Consider the following 21592-nt stretch of genomic DNA (forward strand, 5'->3'; position numbering starts at 1 on the left):
TCCTAGTTCTAGTTGTTTCCTGTATAAAAAAAAAGTTTTTTAAACAATTTAACAAAATCATTTTTATATTTACAGGCCATTTTTGAAATGCATCAAGTAACTGTCACAGTTAGCCAGTGTTTGTATGGTTCAAATCAAACCATCTGAAGGACTAATGCACAGAGAAGAAACACAGATTTGCACGTAAGAGTTTACGGTAAATACTGTACAATGAATGAGAGAACTGCTGCCAATAACAAACCCTGCCTGCAGGCTAGCTCTTGTGCTTATTATTACACAGACGAGTGGAGAGGACATCAACATGCAATAAAAGTTAATGGAAATGTCTGGCAATAGGATTAAACACTATTCCATGGAGGGGAAGACATACACGTGTGATATTTGTGTCATTAGGTAAAATCTCATTAAGGGCTGAGCGATAGACCACAATTATGCCAAGGTCAGGTGCACTGCAAGTTGAACTCATAGCACAGCTTTCAAGTTAGATACTGTTCAAAGGGTGCTATTAAAGTTACTTGGTGACTGAGTAAGTTTGGATGTGATTTAGTGAAATACTCTGTAGTCTAGAGCGAGGGTGTTTAAGGATATTGGGACAAGTAGTGTTTGGGGGGGGGGAGGGGGAGTCTGCTCTGTCAGATATTGAAATTGATACAGTGGAGTTAAACTTGTTTACTAGCTAGGCAGAGCTTGAGCATAGATGGTATCATCTCCAAATAGAGATGATCATGTTGATTTGGTCAATTCCAATGCACAACTGCTTAGTTAGAGAAAGAAGTGGAACAAGAGTCTGGTTGGAAGAACTTGCCTTTGTAGTGTACATAATGTAGCTGGTGATTAAATCAGAGGTCATATCTGTGGCATCATTCCCTGAGAGTGAAGAGCTACAAATCACATCACACACCTCACTTCAGCACCATATCATAGGATCACACCCCCCCCCCCCAAAATCTCACCCTGTTCAAAATGTTTTTTTTTTTGTTAAACAACGTCAAGTAGGCTATAGGTGTAGCAGGGCAGGGGTGGTAAACGTTTGGAGTCACAATATTACCCATTCTCTTAACACACAACCCCACTAACCCCTGGAAACTATGAGAGGAAACCAGAAGAGACATAGGTTCAAATCAAGTTAAGGAAGTCTACTTGGACAGAAGTGGAGGGAAAAAAAGATTGAGTTAGAAATTCTTACTGACCTACACAATATATCATGACCACATGAAGTCTAAAATGTCCACATATACAATAAGCATAAGCGAGGAAGAAAAAAATAAACCTCTTGAGAAGAAAATTCCCAGAATAGCTGAGGTTTAGGGCCAAAATATAATAAAATCAATATTCACCTCTTTCAATTAATAAATACATAACTCAGAATCCATAAAAAAATAACATTAAAATCACGTAACAAAACTTGAATAAATTAAGCAGGATATTATACAAGTTGTTTTTCAACCAAGTAAACAACTTACACTATAAAACATTCCTTATTGAGGCAGCACTCTGTTAGTCTCCCTTTGACCATCAGAGGGCAGCAAAATCATATCGATTCAATATAGAGGACTATGGCTTTCGTATGATCCATCAAAGCATTAAAATGTGAAATTCAAAGAGAGACTTATGATGAACTAATGCAGACAGGTTGAAATTTAATTGTTTTAGACCTGATGGGTTTTTACCTTCCCAAAAAACAGTGCAATGATAAATTAGGCAATCGTCTTTAAATAGATGAATGACACAATGTGGCAGGGAAGACTAACCAAGAGTGCTGCCTCTCAAAACGTCTCTCTCATCTACTCAACGTCATTATTGCTGGTGTGATTGAGATAAGGGGAGTTGGGAGCATGGAGGACGTACAAACATTAAGCACCATTTCGAAAAATTAGCTTAGCACTTCTTTTTTCTCAGGGACAAAAAGGACCCTGCTAGAGAGAGCCCAGACACGGAGCCAGGTGGGTCAATGCCAGTCTGTGGAAAGCCAGCCTGTCTATCCCAACTTCCATCTTGTCCTGGGTCTCATCCAGTTCATAGTGCTGCAGATATTCAAGGAAGGCAGCGCTGGGAGATGCAGATGGTGGGACATCAAGCAGCCTGCATTGGCTTATGCGTGTCATTAACATTGGCTGAAGAATTGTCTTCAATGTTGCGATGTACTGTAGACCTCATTCCTACCTCATCCGGACATCTAACATTTCCCCATGGCACGTTAATGCCCACTGGAACTCTCTCTAAGTTTCCCTGAAGTTGAGTAATCAACATGCTTTTTCCCCCTTCTTCTCCATTACGTTTTAGCGTGCTTGCAGTGAAGCTGTGCGCTTGATTGGTAGCTTGCGCATGTGAATCCAATACCCTGTGGTCCTAAGCATGCACAGTAAGCCTGTTCGTTTGTGTGTCTGACCACAAGTCTCTCAGATGGGCCCTTTCCCCAGGCAGTGATTTCTCCAGGACAAAAAGGTGTCGACTAAATGTACAGAATAATCTGGATGTGAGGACAGGTGACTGTTACCCTCCTTTAGCTTTGCCTGTGGCCCTCAGAGCTCTATACAAAGACGCCATTGTGTCGGTTCATCTTCAGGATCTTCCCCAGTCTCTGCTTGGCCGTGGCCATTCCTTTCTTGGGCCGCTTGCCTGAAAAACAAAACCCAAACCCCACATGAATGGCTGACGTGCTGAATAAAGAGAGAGTTGTGTCACAGTACCATCCAATCCCTGAGAACATCAACTAATTACTAGACAAATGGAGAGAATAAAATATTTGGTTGTGTACCTTTCGTGGCCTGGTTGCTGACGGGAGGGGAGTTGGAGGCGTGTCTTTTGGAGGGGTGTAGAGGGGGAGACATTGAGGGATCACAGTACTGGTAGTTGTCGGCCTCTGGGCTGGCATTGTGGCTCAGGGCCCCAAGGGAGAGGGGCCCCTGATTGTCCCAGGCCTCGCTGCTGCTGTTTCCCTGGCTGTCCATGGGGCTCTTGTCCCCCGCCACACGACGCTGGTGCTGCTCTCGGCGCTCCGGCGAGCATCGGCTCTGGCTGGACCACCACGGCTCCTGGGAAGTGGCGACCTCGTCTGGCTTGGAGGGGCACAGCAGGCCAGCCATGGACAGCATGCCTTGAATGGCCTCCTCTGTGCTGGGTGAGGTAGGACGTTCTCTGCAGGGACACAGAGAAGAGACACACTCAGTCATTTACAGCCCACCGCCAGACTCCACAAAAGCAAACTGTGCTTATCTTTACCAGTCAAAAGGGAAGTTATGAATATAATCGTTGTATGCATAATTGGCACATGCTTGTTTCAAATCCAATTCCATCGTTATGAGATTACTAAACCGATGGCGTGAACTTCTAGACACTTCTACAAGAAATTATCCCTTAATAAATAACTCAATTGCTAAAATATTTTTGTGATTCCAATAACAGGAGCTGTGTTTTAGCTTGCTCACGCACAACAGGTCAGACCACCCACCTTTTGAGTTGTTTGTGTTTGTCCCGGAGGTTCAAGTCTGTCTGGTCTAGCTCTATGGTGTGCCCCGCGGCCCTCTGGGATGAGCCCCTCTCCTCATCTTCACTCTGTGAGCTTCCTGAATCTTCCTCAGAAGAGGTGTTTTGCTGCAGAGAGGGAGAGAGAAGAGAAACTGGTTGAGGGATGATACACAACAGACAGTGTTAAGTGCTATGTTCTCACTGACAAAACCACAGTGGGGGTAGACCATGTTAATATCAGGTACCTGTGTGTTGGAATCACTGTCCGAGTCCATGTCCGACACATCGGAGTGTCCTGAGGCTTCTTCCCTGAGTTCAGTCTTAACCCTCTCAATACCCCCTGGGACAGCAAACAGACATCATTAACCACAGATAATGGTAGGAACCATTCCCTCTCTGTGTCCAAGTCAACAGGTTACTAGACCTAGTCTGTGTCAACAACATGACCCTTTAGAAAGCATGGTGTGTCTGGGACAATGAGGGCAATAAACTGACAAAGTTGAGTCAGATTATAAATCATACAACGTACAAATATATATATATATATATATCTCTCTATCTCTCCCTCTCGTGAACTGCTTCAGCATCATGACTTACCGAGGTGGCCTGGTTTCTCCTCCCCTCCCATAGTGCTGTGCTGCTGGTCTGACTCTGTCTTCATCTCCTCTCTGCTCTTCAGTTGGCCCACGGACGACCTCTCACTCTCCACCTTCACTGGGCTGCTAGCCGTGCTACTACCTGGTCTCCTCGCGTCTCGGATGATCCGTCCGTTGTGCAGCGTGAGACGCAGGTGTGTGTCTGGGTTCTCAGCGGCAGCGGCAGAGGCAGTGGACACCATGTTGAACTTCCCATGCACCGGGGGACAGAAGGTAGGGTCCTGTGGTAGAGACAGAGAGTTATAGGACTCATTCAACACAGGTATCAGACTTTTCTATTGAATTGTATTACTCTCTATAGCATGGGAACAGTATTGCTTTCGGTAGGAGTAATGCACGGAAAATACTAAATGTGGTTTATTGATTGATCTAATGATTATTTCCAATAATAACAAGGCATTTAAATGTGACATATGCCAGAGAGCGTATGACATTCTAGTTTTGCGTTGTGGGAGTTTGACATGTTCCTCTCACCTCCTCCAGAGGGCCCACCTCTAGCCTCCTGAGCACCTCTCTGGTGTGCAGCTCCAGGATCTCCAGGTTAGAGGGAACCTTAGGGCCCTGCTCCTGCTGCTCCCGGAGCCTCCGGGCTGCCCGCCGCGCCTGACGGGCCGGGCACACCCTCTCCAGCGTGGAGCGCATGGCCAGACACTGGCCTCCACCGCTTCCCTGAGATTTCACTGGCTTGTTGGTGCCACCACTGCTGCCCTGGTCTTCCTGTTGGAACACACACAACATAACACCATTAGAGGGAGGGGTTTGAACACAACCTCAATATTTAAATCTAATCTACGTCTATAAACAAGGAAGTCGCAAGAGAAAGATTGCCAGTTACAAATAAGGTGCAACAAATCCATCACATCAGTGACAGATTAATTAGAAGCACTTCTCATACAGCCCCTCAGATTGAGTGCTCTTCCACCTACACAAAGGTGATGCTCCTCAGGCCCTTCCCCCTGTGACCCCAGACCTTACCTCCAGGTAGCGGATTTCCTTGGTCAGCTCTTTAATGAGACGGTTGGGCCTGATATGGTCCGGGACCTCGCTGGTGGGCTCCGTAACCTGCAGTGACAATGTTCCACACACACAATTAGGGTGGAGTTGAACAGAGAGGCTCTGTTTCCACCACTGGCACAGTGTCATCAGATCCAGGGGAAACCTCTATGACCCCCACCCCCTTCCATCAGAGCTCAGCTGGGACATAAACCAATCAGTCTAGATATTCATCAGCCAACAGAGTCAGGTGCAGTATAGAGAAGGTGAAGCCAGGACCTTCACCCACAGATACAATGGAAAAATAACACAAATGTTCCATTTCATTCTGTGCCCCTCACCTCTCTCTTCAGCCAGGTTTTCAGTGGACTGATTAAAGCTTTCACTCCCTCCACTAGGTAGGTCTGAGGCGGACAATTGTCTTCTCGCAACTCTGAGAAAGAGAACAAAGGCATTATATTTGTTATGATGCTTGTGAGAGAAAAAAAATTACTACAATATATTTATTGGGTTATGTGGATTTTACAGCTTCACTCACCTTTCAGGGTCTCCAGCAGGTTCTTGGCCACATACCAGCAGATAGCCTCAAAGTAGGGAAACTTGAAGAGGTCTGGAGTCTTCAGACGACGCTCCATCTCGTAACACCTGAGCTGCATGCCAATGTTGAGGTTGTGGAGGAAGTTGCCTCCGAACGCCATGCAATCCTGAGAGGTGAGGACGGCATGGATCCATCCTGCAGAGGGCAGCACACACAAACACAGTCAATGTTTGACTCACTGACTGTGGTAATACAAGGACACTGGCCAGGTGTTGTATTTGTCAAATCAGCAGCCAAGCATTGATCATCATGTCACCAGAATAAGACCCTTGATATTCATTGGAAAAAAGCATCAAGTTCATCACCATGCACTTTCACCTCCCTGAGTAAGTTCATCATAACTTATTTAATCTGTAGCCTAATAAACTGCATGCTTTCATGAGAGTAGTGGGAGGACCACACACCATATCATCGCGTGACTCCAAGTTTACTTCCATATGATGGTTATTATATCAATATTTGCGCATAAGGCAGTTCTATAACATTATTCATTTTATCGACACAAAAAGATCCCACCTTGTCCAGCGTATTTTGTTTTGACAATTGGAAAGTTTACAGACAAATGTTTCCAACATTCCCTCTCCGATATCTACTTTACTAGCATAAAACAGTTGGATGTAAACCTGGTATGTGACACACAAACACCAACCTGAATAAAACTGACACACACACTGTTCGCACACAAACTGACCTGATAACACAAACACACAGGGTCATATCAGGCCTGGCTGACCTGGTAAAGATAAAGCAGTGCTCTTTATACCTCCGGAGATAACAGAAAGCAGAGACAGCGGTGACGCAGCACTGATACTGCAGGCACTGATGCGGTTACGGGGTTACCACGGTTGAGCGGCCAAGTATGTTGTGCTCTACCCCCTCCCCAAATCTCTATCCCACCTCTCCACACCCCCTTAACCCCCTGGAGAAAACACAGCTGGCAGTCCAGGCAGTCCTTAACCTTTACTGAAGGTAAACAACTTTGGGAGCATTTTAAAACATGTGTGGGTTTTCTTCTTGTTCCTATGGGAGTATTGACACAGAAATGTATGGATACCCTGAACTTGTGAAGTCTGTTGAGTTGCACACTATTGCTGTTCTGAACCAATTACATACCCTGTATAGTTTTACATCATCCTCAGGTGATCTCCAGACAAAAAAACATGGAATCCTGTGTTCTACAAATGAAATACGACCCCCCCATTAGGTAAGCTTATGGAAGGATCCTTGTGGTGATAACGGAGACGGTGAGATGGGGATAAATCACTAAAGGACATGAGTGAAACCACTCTAAAAGCCATCTGTAGTTAATGAGAACAAGGAGCGTGTGTTAACCATGAGGTTCTGCTTACTGCGGTCGCCCCTTCATGGCTCTCGAGACGCGTTACGTCATCAAGACATGGGGTGGAATGTGAGAGGTGAATTACAAGTCACATGCTATAGCAGAGGCTTGGCTGAGGATAAAGTAGGCCCAAGAGCTTCTAATATGGTCGCGTTCACGACATTACTGGTGCTATTGTTCCATTAGGGAACTTCCTATTGTGTTACGACAATATAGACGAGTGTGTCTAATGTCTAGGCTGTTGCTGAGCAAAGATTCCTTTTCCAAATTCACTTGGCAATGACATGTCAGTGTTTAAAAAAAGGGAGTCATTTTCCAGGCAGGCCCCCTGGGAAACTAGACTGTTTGGTTTCTATCTACTTTGAGGATATAGACAGGTTTCTCTACAGAGGGGCAGACAAGACTACCAGATAGTCTATTTATACATCACCAAAAGCAGGCGTGTGAGAGAGGTATTTAAGGACACAGTGGAAAAGGTATTTTAGGGACACAGTCTAATTCCAGAGGGGTTTCTGTGTCACACGCTCACAGGGCCAGTCTACATCGTCAGTGGTAACCTCTCTTCATCTACACTATGGTTCCATTAACACAAGCCTAATGTAAGCTGTTTAGCTCTTCTCAGGAAAACTAAATACATGGCCTGTTACAAGAGAAGGCAAATAAAGACCAAATGCTTGCGCTCACACACACACTCCCCAGTGGAGGCTGCTAAGGGGAGGACTGCTAATAATAATGGCTGGAATGGAGCAAATAGGATGGTATCAAACACATGGTTTCCATGTTTTTGATACCATGCCACCTATTCCGTCCTCTCCAATTAAGGTACCACCTTCCTCCTGTGACACACACACCTGTGGGGATGAGCAGCGTGGTTCCTTGCTGCACAACACACTTGTAGCATTTGTCCACCTTGTCCCCGAAGAACACCTCACTCTGGTTGGGAGAGGAGCTCCACGCCTCGTATAGTGCAAGGTTGGCCTGGGTCGGCTTGATCATGTAGAATATCTTCTCACCCTGGAAACACAAAGAGAGTAGAGAGAGTTAACGAGAGTTCATAAAAAATAAAGCATTTTAACCCAAGAGGCATCACAATGTGACTATAAAATTAGGAGCACTGAGATGCCTGCAAAAGATGTTTCATTTCAGAGACACACAGATGTGTTTTACTTTCACACCAGGGGATTTTTTTCTTCCATTTAAGGTGCATTTCCCAGCCCTCTTTTTCACAAGCTGAGCTGCACATTGCTTCTATAGCTAAGGAGAGTGCTTGCCTGCCAGCCTGGTGATGTCACCATGAACACAAAGCATAGTTTGTGATTAGCAGCGGTTGGTTACTTTGTTGCCATTGAAGGGATAATTTATTACCACGGCGGGGACAGAATTCCCCCTGGAGCTTGCCAACGACGAAATGTACTGCCGAGGTGAACTTCTGCCAGGGTACCAATCAGCCTAGATTGCTCTAAATAACCCCCCCATGTACAAACATACTTGATTAAATGTCAGCGCGCATTACAAGTGGTGAGGGGAATGCCAAAGAGCGAGCCAGGCCATCGATTTATCACCAGATAATGTTGTGGACACAGTTGACTTCATTGACTTGCCAAACTGCACTTAGCGCACTGCTAGGATTTGAAAGCCTAGTGTACATGTAGGACATGTAACTAACACCCACTCACCCAGAGAACGTGGTACCACACAGAGGTGCCCCCGAAGTCTATGTGGAAGTCAGTGTAGCTGTTCTTGACCCCCATGAGGCAGTACTTCTGGACAAAGGGCTTGGGGAAGAAGGAGTCATCTGGCCAGTAGTTCTCCACCCAGGACATGTTCTGAGCTACGTCAGGTACCACCACCTGATCTGCCATCCTGGGGGGGGGGGCGAGAGTGAGCGGTAAGAGAGGTATGGCTACTTAAGAGGGTCAAATCACAGTAAAAGTGCTGAAATGTACTAAATAATGATATCATTGATAATAAGTAGTTTGATCACTTTTGTCATGAGCTGTACAAAATGTATTGTTGAATGGTTGTGTTCATTCTTGTTTTTCTCTTGAGAATCATGAAGAACTTGACAGCAGTCTGTGGATGCTCTTGGTTTCTGTTTGCATGTCTTGTAAATAGCATCCATTTCAAAATGTATCCATTTGAATGGAGAGAGAGTCTGCAATGGATTATTAGAAGTAGGACCAAATTACAGCTTACTTGGTGTCAGAGAACTCCAGGCTGATAACGTTGAGCACCTTGGGCCGATGAGGCTTGTAGTAATACTTGATAAACTCCTTCAGCTTCATCTTGCTGTCTGCTTGCCTGGCCACGTCGATGACGTCAATGACTTTGTCACCGCCTGTGGACGACAAGAGAATGATGACCAAGCCGTCATATAGTGGAGCAGACAGCAAAACGTGGTATCAGTCTGCCCATGGAATCATCATCATTTTGTGTCTACAGTCTAACAGTTGCACCATTCAGTCAGATATAATACATCTGGTTAAGAGAAAGGACCATCCCTACTGAAGTGACAGACACCAGGGATAACCATTTTAAATGGGAGTCAGTGGGCGAGGGGATCTGAACTCTGAAGCTCTCTGGCATTTCCATGTCTCTGTACAACTCCTTAGGGAGAGACTGGCACAGCCAATACACCATAGGAGTGGATGGAGTGGGGGCGGGGGCCAGACAATCTGTCCAGTCCATATGAGTCCCAGAGGTGGAGACTGGGGAAGGGGCCACTGTCATTAATGGGTGTGTGAGGGTAAAAACCCACCAGCACTCACACAGCTGGGAGGCAGTGAATCAAACGACACAGTGAAGGCCGGAGAGAGAGAGGGCTGGAAACGGGGGCCTGTCGGCAGTGTGGGGACAGGACAGCTGGTGCTTGTGTGATCCTCCCACCACCAACCCACACCCCCTTAATGTTCCCCAACCCCCTACACACCACACACACACGGCGGGTCCAGCTGGCCAGCGTCTGATGACAGTGAACAGCTGGAGTTAGGGTAGCTAGCCAAACAGAGAGAGCAGAACAGAGTGTTCAGTCACTACCAGCCAACAAGCCCAAAACAGACCATAGTAAATACTCCACACTACACCTTTATAGTGGCTGGTTGCACATGGTCAAACTATTCCTGTGTTTTAAGCAATGCACCGACACCTGGCATTCACTCTAGCTAGACCCTGTAGGGTTCTTCCAGACACCATCCTTTCACATGATATTTAGACTGAAAACTTCACCTACCCTCAATGAGGAGGAGCAACATTAAAGTACTGGGAGGTGACAAATGCCAGGAGGTTTATCCTGAGCTGGCCGACCATAGTCTAGGCTTGGGTAACCCCAGGAGACAGCAGGTTCCAGGCCTGTCCCCCATTGTGTCCAAACTGTAAGGAGGTAGGTAACACGATCCTGCTTGTGTTCTGTCTCCACCCAGTCACAACACCTGTGCTGCTTCCCACCAGAGCAGCTTAATGCTCAACGAAGCATCACAGAGGGTGGAATATGAACTTCCATGATAAAAACACAAGTGGGTTTGGGTTGCGTTGCGCGTCCAGTCGGTCCAGATAGCTGTGGGTTAGTAACGGGCTTGTAATAGGAGCCTTGTGGTACCAGGCCTTTCTATTCTATAGAGAGCAGCGGTGGTCGTGTTGGGGGCTGAGGAAGACCTGCCCTCCCCTCCTGTAGGGCTTATTCAGCCATTGGGAGATGATTGATAAAGGGGGTAAATACCCTCTGAACCTGGCAACACTCTGAACCTGGCAACCTGTTTGTTTGACGGACAGATGGCGTCCGCTCAACGGTAGGCACTCATTATCTGACAGGGAATGCATTCATTAGCTTTAAATTATTTTCTATTTCAAAACAATAGGTGTAGGTAACATATGTCCTATCAAATAGGCATCCTGTGCAGTAGACAGGCAGTGAATGGGTTGGTGATCAGTCTTAGTTGTGCTACATGCTAAATGTCTGCCCTACTAGCCCATTTATGTACTTAGACTCTGGGGATGTTTGCAAATAGACAGAAAATCTAGCCCAGGGTGCTTGAGCATGCCCCCCCAACACACACAAACAGTACACACACAGTATACACTCTATGTCCTTACCGACAACTTGCTCCACATCTTTGACAGAGAAGGATGGTTGAGGCAGCCTGAGTCCCAGTCCCTCCATGTTGGACACAGCGATGGGGTACAGCCAGCCGTGACTTTCCAGGTGCCTCTGGGTCACCTGCTCCCCAGGCATCCACTGCAGGATCTCATCCCCACTGCAACACACACACACCGACAGAGAGACAATGGATAATGGCTAATTCCTGTTGATATGTTCAACTCTATGTAAATACCCAATGAGAGAAATTAAGAACATAATAAATGTTTAGCATTGTGACTAAAACAAAGATCACAGTCTTGTTCATAGCAACACGACTGCTGATGAAATGTGCGTTTGCTGTGCAGGTGTGAGAGTGGGTCTAGCTTGGCATCAGAGTCCTCGGTGGTAAGTGTTCTGGGCTCCTACCTGGCAAAGGTCCTGTTCTGGAGCTCCTTGACAAACACAGAGGTGCCAGCCTGCACTGGCTTGGAGCCATCGTCCTGCTCGGTGTAGTCATGCCTGTGCCAGTTGTTGCGCTTTTTCACTGCAAGAGGAGAGACGCAGAACATCAGACTCACAGAACGCCAAAGCCTTCACTGGCCATGAAAACGATCACTATAGCCAGTGACAGACCTGAGACAAATTATTACTGTATTCAATTTTCTTCCCTTAAACCAACAGAACCTTGTGAATTATGGATAATAGTCATTAGTCTTGATAATATATTTTCCCCGTTCATCCTCTAGCAGAGGCCAAGGTGAGGGCTAGGACCAATTTAAGTCAAAGGATTACAGCCCCATTCAATTAGCCTGTTAATGTCTGGCCCCGGGCTCTCAGGGGTCAGGCTCCTCTAAATCAGACTGGAGACTATGCTGCTCTCCTGGGGACAGTCCATCAGCCACGGAGGGGGAGGGATGGAGAAAGGGAGGGAGAGTGAACAGGCACGGGGGACGGAACAAATAGAGAGAGAGGGAGAGATGGTAGTAAAACAGATAGGAGAGAAAAGAGATGGAGAGAGACCGACTGAGGAAGAGAAGACAGAGAAAAGACAGGACGGACAGACAAAGAGACACACAAAAACAGACTGGAATACTGACTCAAGGAGGGTCCGTGTTGGGGTTCACAGTTAGGACAGTGGTAAACGTCAATGTCCACCGCATGGTGCTCCTCCACCTGGACACAGCTGTGGGGAGACAGGAGACATCACTGTAAGTATATACACAACTGTTAAAGAAACAGACAGGACCATGATAGCCTGGTCCCAATATATGGCGTCACATTGACCATAGCGGTTGGCAAGTCAGTACAAACAAATCTGGGACCAGGCTAGCGCCATGGTGTTTCCAATAAATAATAAATAAACTAATGGGACAGGAGACTGTTCTCTCCAGGATCATAACACCAGAGAAGCTGTTGTGGAAACAGGCTCTCTCTCACTGATATCCCCATCCATGGTTCCAGGGCCCATGCTCTGGACAGCTTGAGGGATTGAGAGGGTTTTGTACACAAAGGAGTCAGTCCACTGCATGAAATAATTTACTTTGTCTGGGGGGGGGGGGGGGGGGACGACGACTCCTACTTACATGATTTAAAGCCTTTGGGAAAAGGGGTCACATACAAGTTTCTCTCACTGGGTCATCCTTTGGGCCAGACTTGAGACTTACGAGAGACAGAAAAGATATCATGGTTTTTCTAAACTGACAGCCTGTTCTGACAGTCTGTGTGGCTGTGGATAGTGATGTATAGGAGGAGCAGAGAGAGGTTGAGGTAAACACAGAGCCAGAAACACTACAGAGTGGTGATGTATAGGAGGAGCAGGGAGAGGTTGAGGTAAACACAGAGCTAGAAACACTACAGAGTGGTGATGTATAGGAGGAGCAGGGAGAGGTTGAGGTAAACACAGAGCCAGAAACACTACAGAGTGGTGATGTATAGGAGGAGCAGGGAGAGGTTGAGGTAAACACAGAGCCAGAAACACTACAGAGTGGTGATGTATAGGAGGAGCAGGGAGAGGTTGAGGTAAACACAGAGCCAGAAACACTACAGAGTGGTGATGTATAGGAGGAGCAGAGAGAGGTTGAGGTAAACACAGAGCCAGAAACACTACAGAGTGGTGATGTATAGGAGGAGCAGGGAGAGGTTGAGGTAAACACAGAGCCAGAAACACTACAGAGTGGTGATGTATAGGAGGAGCAGGGAGAGGTTGAGGTAAACACAGAGCCAGAAACACTACAGAGTGGTGATGTATAGGAGGAGCAGGGAGAGGTTGAGGTAAACACAGAGCCAGAAACACTACAGAGTGGTGATGTATAGACGGAGCAGGGAGAGGTTGAGGTAAACACAGAGCCAGAAACACTACAGAGTGGTGATGTATAGGAGGAGCAGGGAGAGGTTGAGGTAAACACAGAGCCAGAAACACTACAGAGTGGTGATGTATAGGAGGAGCAGGGAGAGGTTGAGGTAAACACAGAGCCAGAAACACTACAGAGTGGTGATGTATAGGAGGAGCAGAGAGAGGTTGAGGTAAACACAGAGCCAGAAACACTACAGAGTGGTGATGTATAGGAGGAGCAGGGAGAGGTTGAGGTAAACACAGAGCCAGAAACACTACAGAGTGGTGATGTATAGGAGGAGCAGGGAGAGGTTGAGGTAAACACAGAGCCAGAAACACTACAGAGTGGTGATGTATAGGAGGAGCAGGGAGAGGTTGAGGTAAACACAGAGCCAGAAACACTACAGAGTGGTGATGTATAGGAGGAGCAGGGAGAGGTTGAGGTAAACACAGAGCCAGAAACACTACAGAGTGGTGATGTATAGGAGGAGCAGGGAGAGGTTGAGGTAAACACAGAGCCAGAAACACTACAGAGTGGTGATGTATAGGAGGAGCAGGGAGAGGTTGAGGTAAACACAGAGCCAGAAACACTACAGAGTGGTGATGTATAGGAAGAGCAGGGAGAGGTTGAGGTAAACACAGAGCCAGAAACACTACAGAGTGGTGATGTATAGGAGGAGCAGGGAGAGGTTGAGGTAAACACAGAGCCAGAAACACTACAGAGTGGTGATGTATAGGAGGAGCAGGGAGAGGTTGAGGTAAACACAGAGCCAGAAACACTACAGAGTGGTGATGTATAGGAGGAGCAGGGAGAGGTTGAGGTAAACACAGAGCCAGAAACACTACAGAGTGGTGATGTATAGGAGGAGCAGGGAGAGGTTGAGGTAAACACAGAGCCAGAAACACTACAGAGTGGTGATGTATAGGAGGAGCAGGGAGAGGTTGAGGTAAACACAGAGCCAGAAACACTACAGAGTGGTGATGTATAGGAGGAGCAGAGAGAGGTTGAGGTAAACACAGAGCCAGAAACACTACAGAGTGGTGATGTATAGGAGGAGCAGGGAGAGGTTGAGGTAAACACAGAGCCAGAAACACTACAGAGTGGTGATGTATAGGAGGAGCAGAGAGAGGTTGAGGTAAACACAGATCCAGACTAGAGTAGTGTATGTGGAAGATGACCTTTTGGTCTCTATTTTTTTTTAAAGGAGGTACGAAAAGTCAAGCAACCTTGAAGTTGGGAGGCGATCGGTTTCATTTGTCTGGAGGACAGGGGTGTTAGGGCAAGGAATTAGTTAGTTAGGGCAAGGAGTTTTTCCCTAGGTCCTAACAATAACCTCTAGACCACTCTGGGCCAGACCTTTACTATTGGCTATTTACAGACTGGGAATCACAACCATGCGTTTGTCTCAGTATCCCACAGAACTGCGACAGTGTCGACGTCACTCAAACCCCTACACCACCAAACCCCCGACAGCCAGACCACAGGCAACAACACACACAATCCTCTGGTGCATACCAATGCTTTGTTCCATAAGAGAACACTGAAAAACACACAGAATCCTGTGAATAGGCTTTGAGTGTTGCCATTATGCGGGGACGCCCACCGATGCATGGAGAAGGGGAGAAAAATGGAAGGCAACATTTTTCTGTCACTGGGGTATGGGAGGAATCTAAGACAGCACTTTCAAGAGCTTCTTCTCAAGTAAACAATAAGATAGCCGATTTAAGCTAAACTTTAGTTTCAGCTGACAAGAGCATAGAGACAAATGTGGACTAATATCTTTTGCTACTCTGACATGGAAGATTATGTAGCAGAAAAGACAAAGTGGCTATTTCTGACAATCTGTTTAATTGTGAAAATACAAACAAACAGCGTTTCCCCTAGTAGCTAGTTTAAGAGGCTTGAAAGTTCATGAAGATGGCAACAACTTAGCGAATCTCAAGCAATTCCGCCTTCTTCCCGCTCTGCAGTCTTCCTCTCATTCAAATCTCCCTGCTCTGTGACTGGTCTTCAGTGGGTAAATTTAAATGAGTTTGGAGGTCTTGCTCTCTGAAGTTGGGAGTGACAAAAGTGGAATTCCTTTCAGTGTGAAAACAGAAAACACTGGGGGACTTGCTTAGGGCGGTAAATGACAGCCATTAAAGTTCCAGCTCCCTCCCTCAGGGTCCTGGAGTTAGCCTGGAGGCTAGGAGCTGTGTGAAAATGTAGTAAAGGTTTCCTGCTTAGGAGTGGACACAGTTCTCACCAGCCACTATCAGCGTTGATCAGAGTGGAAATTGCAGGAAATTGTAAAGGGAAACAAAGTCCAGCAGGAAGCGGCGTCACACCTGAACTTTCTCTGGTGGTGCATTGCTGCTGGTTAAGTCTCCTTAGCAATGGTGTTGTGGTTCAGCAGCTCACACTAACTGCAGAGCCAGCCTGAAGCCGTAACAGGTTGGGACTGGGAGTAATAACAGAGGTAAGCAAGAGAACCTTGCCTGATTTTAGGTAGGAATAAGACTTTTTAAAAATGTATTGTACATTTTTTGGGGTACTTTTTACCCCTTTTTCTCCCTAATTTCGTGGTATCAAATTGGTAGTTACAGTCTCGTCCCATCGCTGCAACTTACGGACTCGGGAGATGTGAAGGTCAAGAGCCAAACACAACCCCGCCAAGCCGCACTGCTTCTAGACACACTGCTCGCTTAACCCGGAAGCCAGCCGCATCAATGTGTCGGAGGAAACACCGTCCAACTGGCGACAGTGTCAGCGTGCATCTTCCCAGCCCGCCACAGGAGTTGCTAGAGCGCGATTGTACAAGGACTAGCTGGCCGGCCAAACCCTCCTCTAACAATTGTGCGCCGTTTCATGGGTCCCACGGTACGGGGCCGGGTGCGACCCAGCCCGGGATTGAACCCGGATCTAGCACTGCAATGCAGTGTCTTAGACCGCTGCAACACTCGGTAGGCCGCTAAGAGTTTTTCCTGGTCAAGTAAAGTCATCGGAAAAAAGTCAGTGCCCCCTTTATAGAAGATCCAATGCTATAAACACCTTCAGTGTCCTAACTCTACAGAGTGACCTCAACAGTACACCTCCACTCACTTCCTACGTCAGCAGCCAAGACAGAGTACAATGCAGCAGTGGGCTGGAATCTGGTCTCCTGAGGTTGCTCAGTGGCCTTGCTGGGGAGACTAGAATGAGTCACAGTGCCAATTATGTCACCCCGGGCCTGACATTAATTCTCCTGCCTCTGTCGGGGTAGGACATGCTAGAGCGAGCGCGACAGAGTGAGCGTGTGGCTGAGGGATTGAGCCAAGCCAAGCTGACCTCCTACACGTCCTCCTCTGCCTGGTCATCTTGTGTTACACCAGCGCAGCGCGGGCCGGCCGGGGGGAAGCAGGGCACTGTGCCACCAGACTGATGCTGTTTCTTCCCTTGCGCAATCATGACGGGTTGGGTGAGTCACTTGGAAACTGGAGGGCTGGGGAGTGTTGATGATGATGATGCAACTTGTGAAGCTACTTATCCTTGACTCCTCAAACTCAAATAAATCTCACTCTTTAAAAACTACTGAGGCTGCCCCATCGAAGACAACAAAACTATAAATCTGGCTTAATTTAAGAGCTGTGTGGAAGACAAAACTTTGGTATTTAGTGTATAGTAATAAATCAAGTGACATCTGGAAATAAAGCCCAATATGGGTCTGTCTGTGTGTGTCTGCCACTGTCTCACCACTCTCCCAGAAACAATGCCAGCCCCCTGCCAATGGTGGGCAGATACCAGCCTCACAGCATGAGGTCAAACCATAGAGATAGATTGAGGACTCATCTTTTTATCTGTGCCATTAAAGCATCTGTAACAGCGTGGGCAGAACCAGATGCTATTTTGTTCTTCATTGGCTGATTGCTCCCCAACTCATAGGAATCCACACCCAGTTGACTACTTTAAAATGGAGGAAGCCCTCAATGGCAAAGTCCATGCTAAAATGGGTTATATCCATGATGAGTTCTCCATCCATCTCTATGGGTCAAACATCCTGTCCTGAATCAGGAGAGCTGTCAACTCTCCTACCGCCATCAGCTCCTCTAACTCTACATCCTCTGTTGTGGAGCTGCCTGCCTTCCTGTGTGACTGGGGTTATTCATTAGTCTATGTACTGTGAGGGGTTCATTGTGTCTCAATGATCAGCCAAGACACACAAAGGGTTGTAGGCGGGCTCAGCCATTGCTTTAAGCACTTAATAACCCCCCTGCATAGGGCTCCGACACGCCTACATTAGAGAACTGGCAGATAGCTAATGGGGGAGAGGGTGGGAGATGGGGAGGGGTGAGGGCAGTTAAACACACCTGCTTGGGTTCATTTAGACCCAAAGGGCACCTGACTCCTGCCTTTCCAAAGACTAGGATCCATGTGGGCATAAAAAAAAAATCGGACCATTTGAACCCTCACTGAGAAAAGGAAAGGATACCCATCATATCAATGGGGTACAATGCACTGATGAAGGGCCTTCGTAAACAACAACCTCTCTCCACCATTAACCCACATCACTAAGCTTCTACAGACAGCTTAGGGTAGAAGGACTTCTCTGTAGGCAGCTGGAAAACAAAAGAGGATTTCTGCTTTGTTGTTTATGGGGCATTGTAGTCCCCCGGGGAAGGAGTGGAACAACTTCATTGTTTATGGTGCAGGTTGCATTGCCTTGAGGTTCTCATGTTGAACTGAGTCGTTTCTTCTAAGGCGGTGGGGGACTGGGTTTGTGTCTTCTCACACATGCTCTCAACATAGGCTCTCAACCTGACTCAGTTACACCAGCTCTGTCAGGAGGAATGGGCCAAAATTCACCCACCTTATTGTGGGAAGCTTGTGGAAGGCTACCCAAAACGTTTGACCCAAGTTAAACAAGCAATGCTACCAAATACTAATTGAGTGTATGTAAACTTCTAACCCACTGGGAATGTGATACAGTGAATTATAAGTGAAATAATCTGTCTGTAAACAATTGTTAGAAAAATGACTTGTGTCATGCACAATGTAGATGTCCTAACCGACTTGCCAAAACTATAGTTTGTTAACAGGAAATTTGTGGAGTGGTTGTAAAAACAAGTTTTAAATGACTCCAACCTAAGTGTATGTAAACTTCTGACTTCAACTGTATGTAGGCAAAGTAGGTGTCAATCAGGCGGTGATGCAACTTGCCATGCTACTTTTCAGGGGTTTCTGTCAGAGTGATAAAAGGAATGCACTCAGCTAAGTGTAATCCTTAGTAAAATCCTACTTTCAACTCATCCTTGTATTTCCAAGAGAGCAAAACATTGGTCCATTCTCCCCATTTCCCATCAGCTGCAGAACCAGTCTGAAGCCAAGTTCGCCTTTGCTTCATCATCATCATTAGCGGACCACCTAATATACTGTGACTCTAAACGACTGGAAATCAATACATGATGCTGTTGACCTCCTAATCAGCATTGATCAATCTGAGAGTAATGTCATTGGCATACCCCAGAGACAAAGACCCCACAGAGTGCCACTAATGAATGTAAACATGACACTAACCATCCTCTGAGGTCTGAGTCACACACACTAAAAACACAAGCTCTCCCACAAATTCAAATTCTCTCACAACATTGAGGAGGACAGGGGGAGAGCATCCATCTCTCTTCAGTCTTTTCCCCTGGCTGAGAGTGTAGGACATAATGATGGATGGTACATTGAAGTTGCCTCTGTGGAGCTACCATCAATCATTCCCCTGTGTCCCATCCAGTCTCTGTCTCACCACTACCACACACTCTACCAGAACCAGACATGAACTGGGAGTCACACCCACGCAGCCTGGAGAGAGACGCAGGTCTGTGGGCTGCAACGTGAGCCACTGACGCCATACGGGGTTTGTTGTCGGTCGTAATGCAATGTTTCAGCAGAGTGCCATCTCCATAGTCTCAGCAGAAGCATCCGCAGCACAGGCCTGCTCAGTGGATGTGAGGCTCTTTCACTGCACAGGCCCTATGCACATGCCTGTAGTGTAGTGTGTTAGGCCATTAGGAAACTAGCAGGGCACTATTTCTGTCTTCTGCCCCCTACCTGGTCCATAGTCTACACCTTATAAACAACACAGAGCACTCTGGTTGGCTCTTCTGCCTAGTTCCGTTTGGGAGCCGTAAGCCATACGTCAAATGGGGAAGCTCCAAAGTGTGTTCCTCTTCTTTTGGCACATGACACAGACTGAGTCTTCCCTGGCTCAGGCATCCCATCATTCTGGGCGTTGCGTTCTTGGCAGTCTACAGAGTGTAGTTGCGCAATAGCTTTGTAATATCCACACAAGCCAAACTGTTATTGTATTCATATTAGTTGTCTTTAATTTTCTCTTCAATACTCCTTTCTTCCACTAGGGGTATACCACATGTGCCTATTTTCGGTGAAAGGGGGGATTTAAATACCCAACCTCGAGCTGTCAATCAAAAGCTCAACAACAATCATATTTTCTCATCTTAGGTTTTTGGCCACTAAATAGATAGGGATAAAAATAAACGAGTTCAAATGAGGACAATCACTCAAATTGTAGGATTTGTGTAATTTACCCCTAAAAATGTTGATCATGCAATAGGTCACTTGGCTAGTGAAGTGATGCCACCAAGAATGTGCCAGAGATTGATGTTCCATTTCAATCGAATTCACAAAAGCGCGTGGCCTAAATTCTCAACTAGGAAAGTCCAGGGTCAGGTCAGGCTGTGACATACACCAACATAGTCTGATTAATCAGGATGTAATACACAATTATTGTATATTAGAGGCTGATTTAATCAGACTAGCATTAACCCAACTCTATAGTAAAGGATGACAAGCTGGATTAAAATCAGAACCCACGCCTTTAATCGATAACCAGGCAACTTTGTTCTTAACTCAATTGGATAGGCTAAGCCTACAGGCTTCTTTCAACAGACCAAATGTTTGAAGGGCTGGCTTTGATCACCGAGATTGACAACTCGTCACACACAAGCTTAGCTGGCTAGCTAACTGTAGCAAACTAGTAACGTTAGGCTAATTTCTTTTGACAAACTGCTTTCGGCTAAGATAATTTAAACCTCCAACACACACTATTAATATCCCAATAAGTTGAGTAAAATACTAACTCCCAATATTAATAATAGAAATAAAAACACACTGGCTCGGTTTACTATTTTGTAAAGTTTAGCTAGCTCGAGGTGCCAATAGTGTGAGAGACCCGTGAAGACCCGGTTACACACAAATAGCAGTTACAACCGCATGACAATCCTCGCTTACTCCCAAGCACCTGCTGTTAGTTTAGTCGGTGAAATCGATTGCATGTGTCAAGGAAGGTGTAATCTCCATACCTGCCATGAAACCAGTCGTTACAGAGGTCGCACTCGATCATAAACCGGCTCACATCATAGGACTGCCGGCAGACACAGTACAGCGGGGCCGCCGCCATCTTCCTATCCTACTGTCCCCAAACAACGCAGGAATAAAGTGGGGCGGAGATTTGGTTGGGTACGCGGAAAGAGTCGAGGGGAAACCCGATCATATGCGAAAGAAAGCATGGCAAAGCCATTGGGGCAAGCCTATCTCTGACGTCAATTTCCAAATAATTTATTTCCATCTGGTTACTCAGTGTAATAGCAAATACCTATACTTATAACATTGTGAATGATGTAAATAGTTGTTTTTTGTTTAACTCGACAGTGATCGTTGACCTATAAACAACACTGATATGATGCAAACTGACACAACTTGGTCAAAGTGCCCAAGGCTGCACTCAGCAGGAAAAGCACTGCCATTGGTTTGGACTCATATGGCCTGGTTCAGAATACAGGAAGCGTGAGGAACACAACAAAATGCTCTCCCTGCCTGGTATTTCTCACTGAGCGTGTGTGACGTGCTCTACGTGCTTTGTGGGTAGGGAATAGCAATAGGACTGCCGACCCGTTTGATCTGTGTGAGCTGACAGTGCCCATCCCCCCATAAACCCATCTGTGCAGCTCTGCATAATCAAGTAGGCTTAATGCATGCAAGGCATGCGGCACTGTGACTGCACCTATGGAAACATGCAGTTATTTGCTGACTTTGGCATGTGCCTGATACTGTATTTATACTAGAGAACCATTTATGAAGCCCTCCTAAGGAGAGACAATGATG

General features: G+C 46.4%; 1 protein-coding gene across 1 annotated transcript; it reads right to left on the reverse strand.

The window, feature by feature from the left end:
• Positions 1-47: 47 nt before the first annotated feature.
• Positions 48-21046, reverse strand: LOC139566029 (lysine-specific demethylase 7B-like). The gene is made up of 16 exons (XM_071386866.1): positions 20791-21046; positions 12227-12312; positions 11556-11673; positions 11144-11304; positions 9251-9392; positions 8731-8917; positions 7906-8068; positions 5656-5850; positions 5459-5550; positions 5100-5186; positions 4599-4841; positions 4066-4345; positions 3714-3808; positions 3452-3594; positions 2759-3138; positions 48-2619 (listed from the first exon to the last, which is right to left on the reverse strand). The coding sequence occupies exons 1-16, from the start codon at positions 20886-20888 to the stop codon at positions 2531-2533; spliced, it is 2559 nt and encodes an 852-aa protein (XP_071242967.1). The 5' UTR covers positions 20889-21046; the 3' UTR covers positions 48-2530.
• Between the last annotated feature and the right edge of the window lie 546 nt (positions 21047-21592).

The sequence above is a fragment of the Salvelinus alpinus genome, chromosome 37, assembly GCF_045679555.1.
Source record: "Salvelinus alpinus chromosome 37, SLU_Salpinus.1, whole genome shotgun sequence".
Classification (NCBI taxonomy): Eukaryota; Metazoa; Chordata; class Actinopteri; order Salmoniformes; family Salmonidae; genus Salvelinus; species Salvelinus alpinus.

Excerpts from the sequence above, each read along its gene's own strand:
- LOC139566029 (XM_071386866.1), bottom strand. The coding sequence starts at position 20,888 with ATGGCGGCGGCCCCGCTGTACTGTGTCTGCCGGCAGTCCTATGATGTG. Across the intron at positions 5,187-5,458 it reads AAACCTGGCTGAAGAGAGAG|GTTACGGAGCCCACCAGCGA; the intron begins GTGAGGGGCACA and ends TTGTCACTGCAG. Across the intron at positions 3,595-3,713 it reads ACAGTGATTCCAACACACAG|CAAAACACCTCTTCTGAGGA; the intron begins GTACCTGATATT and ends CCCTCTCTGCAG.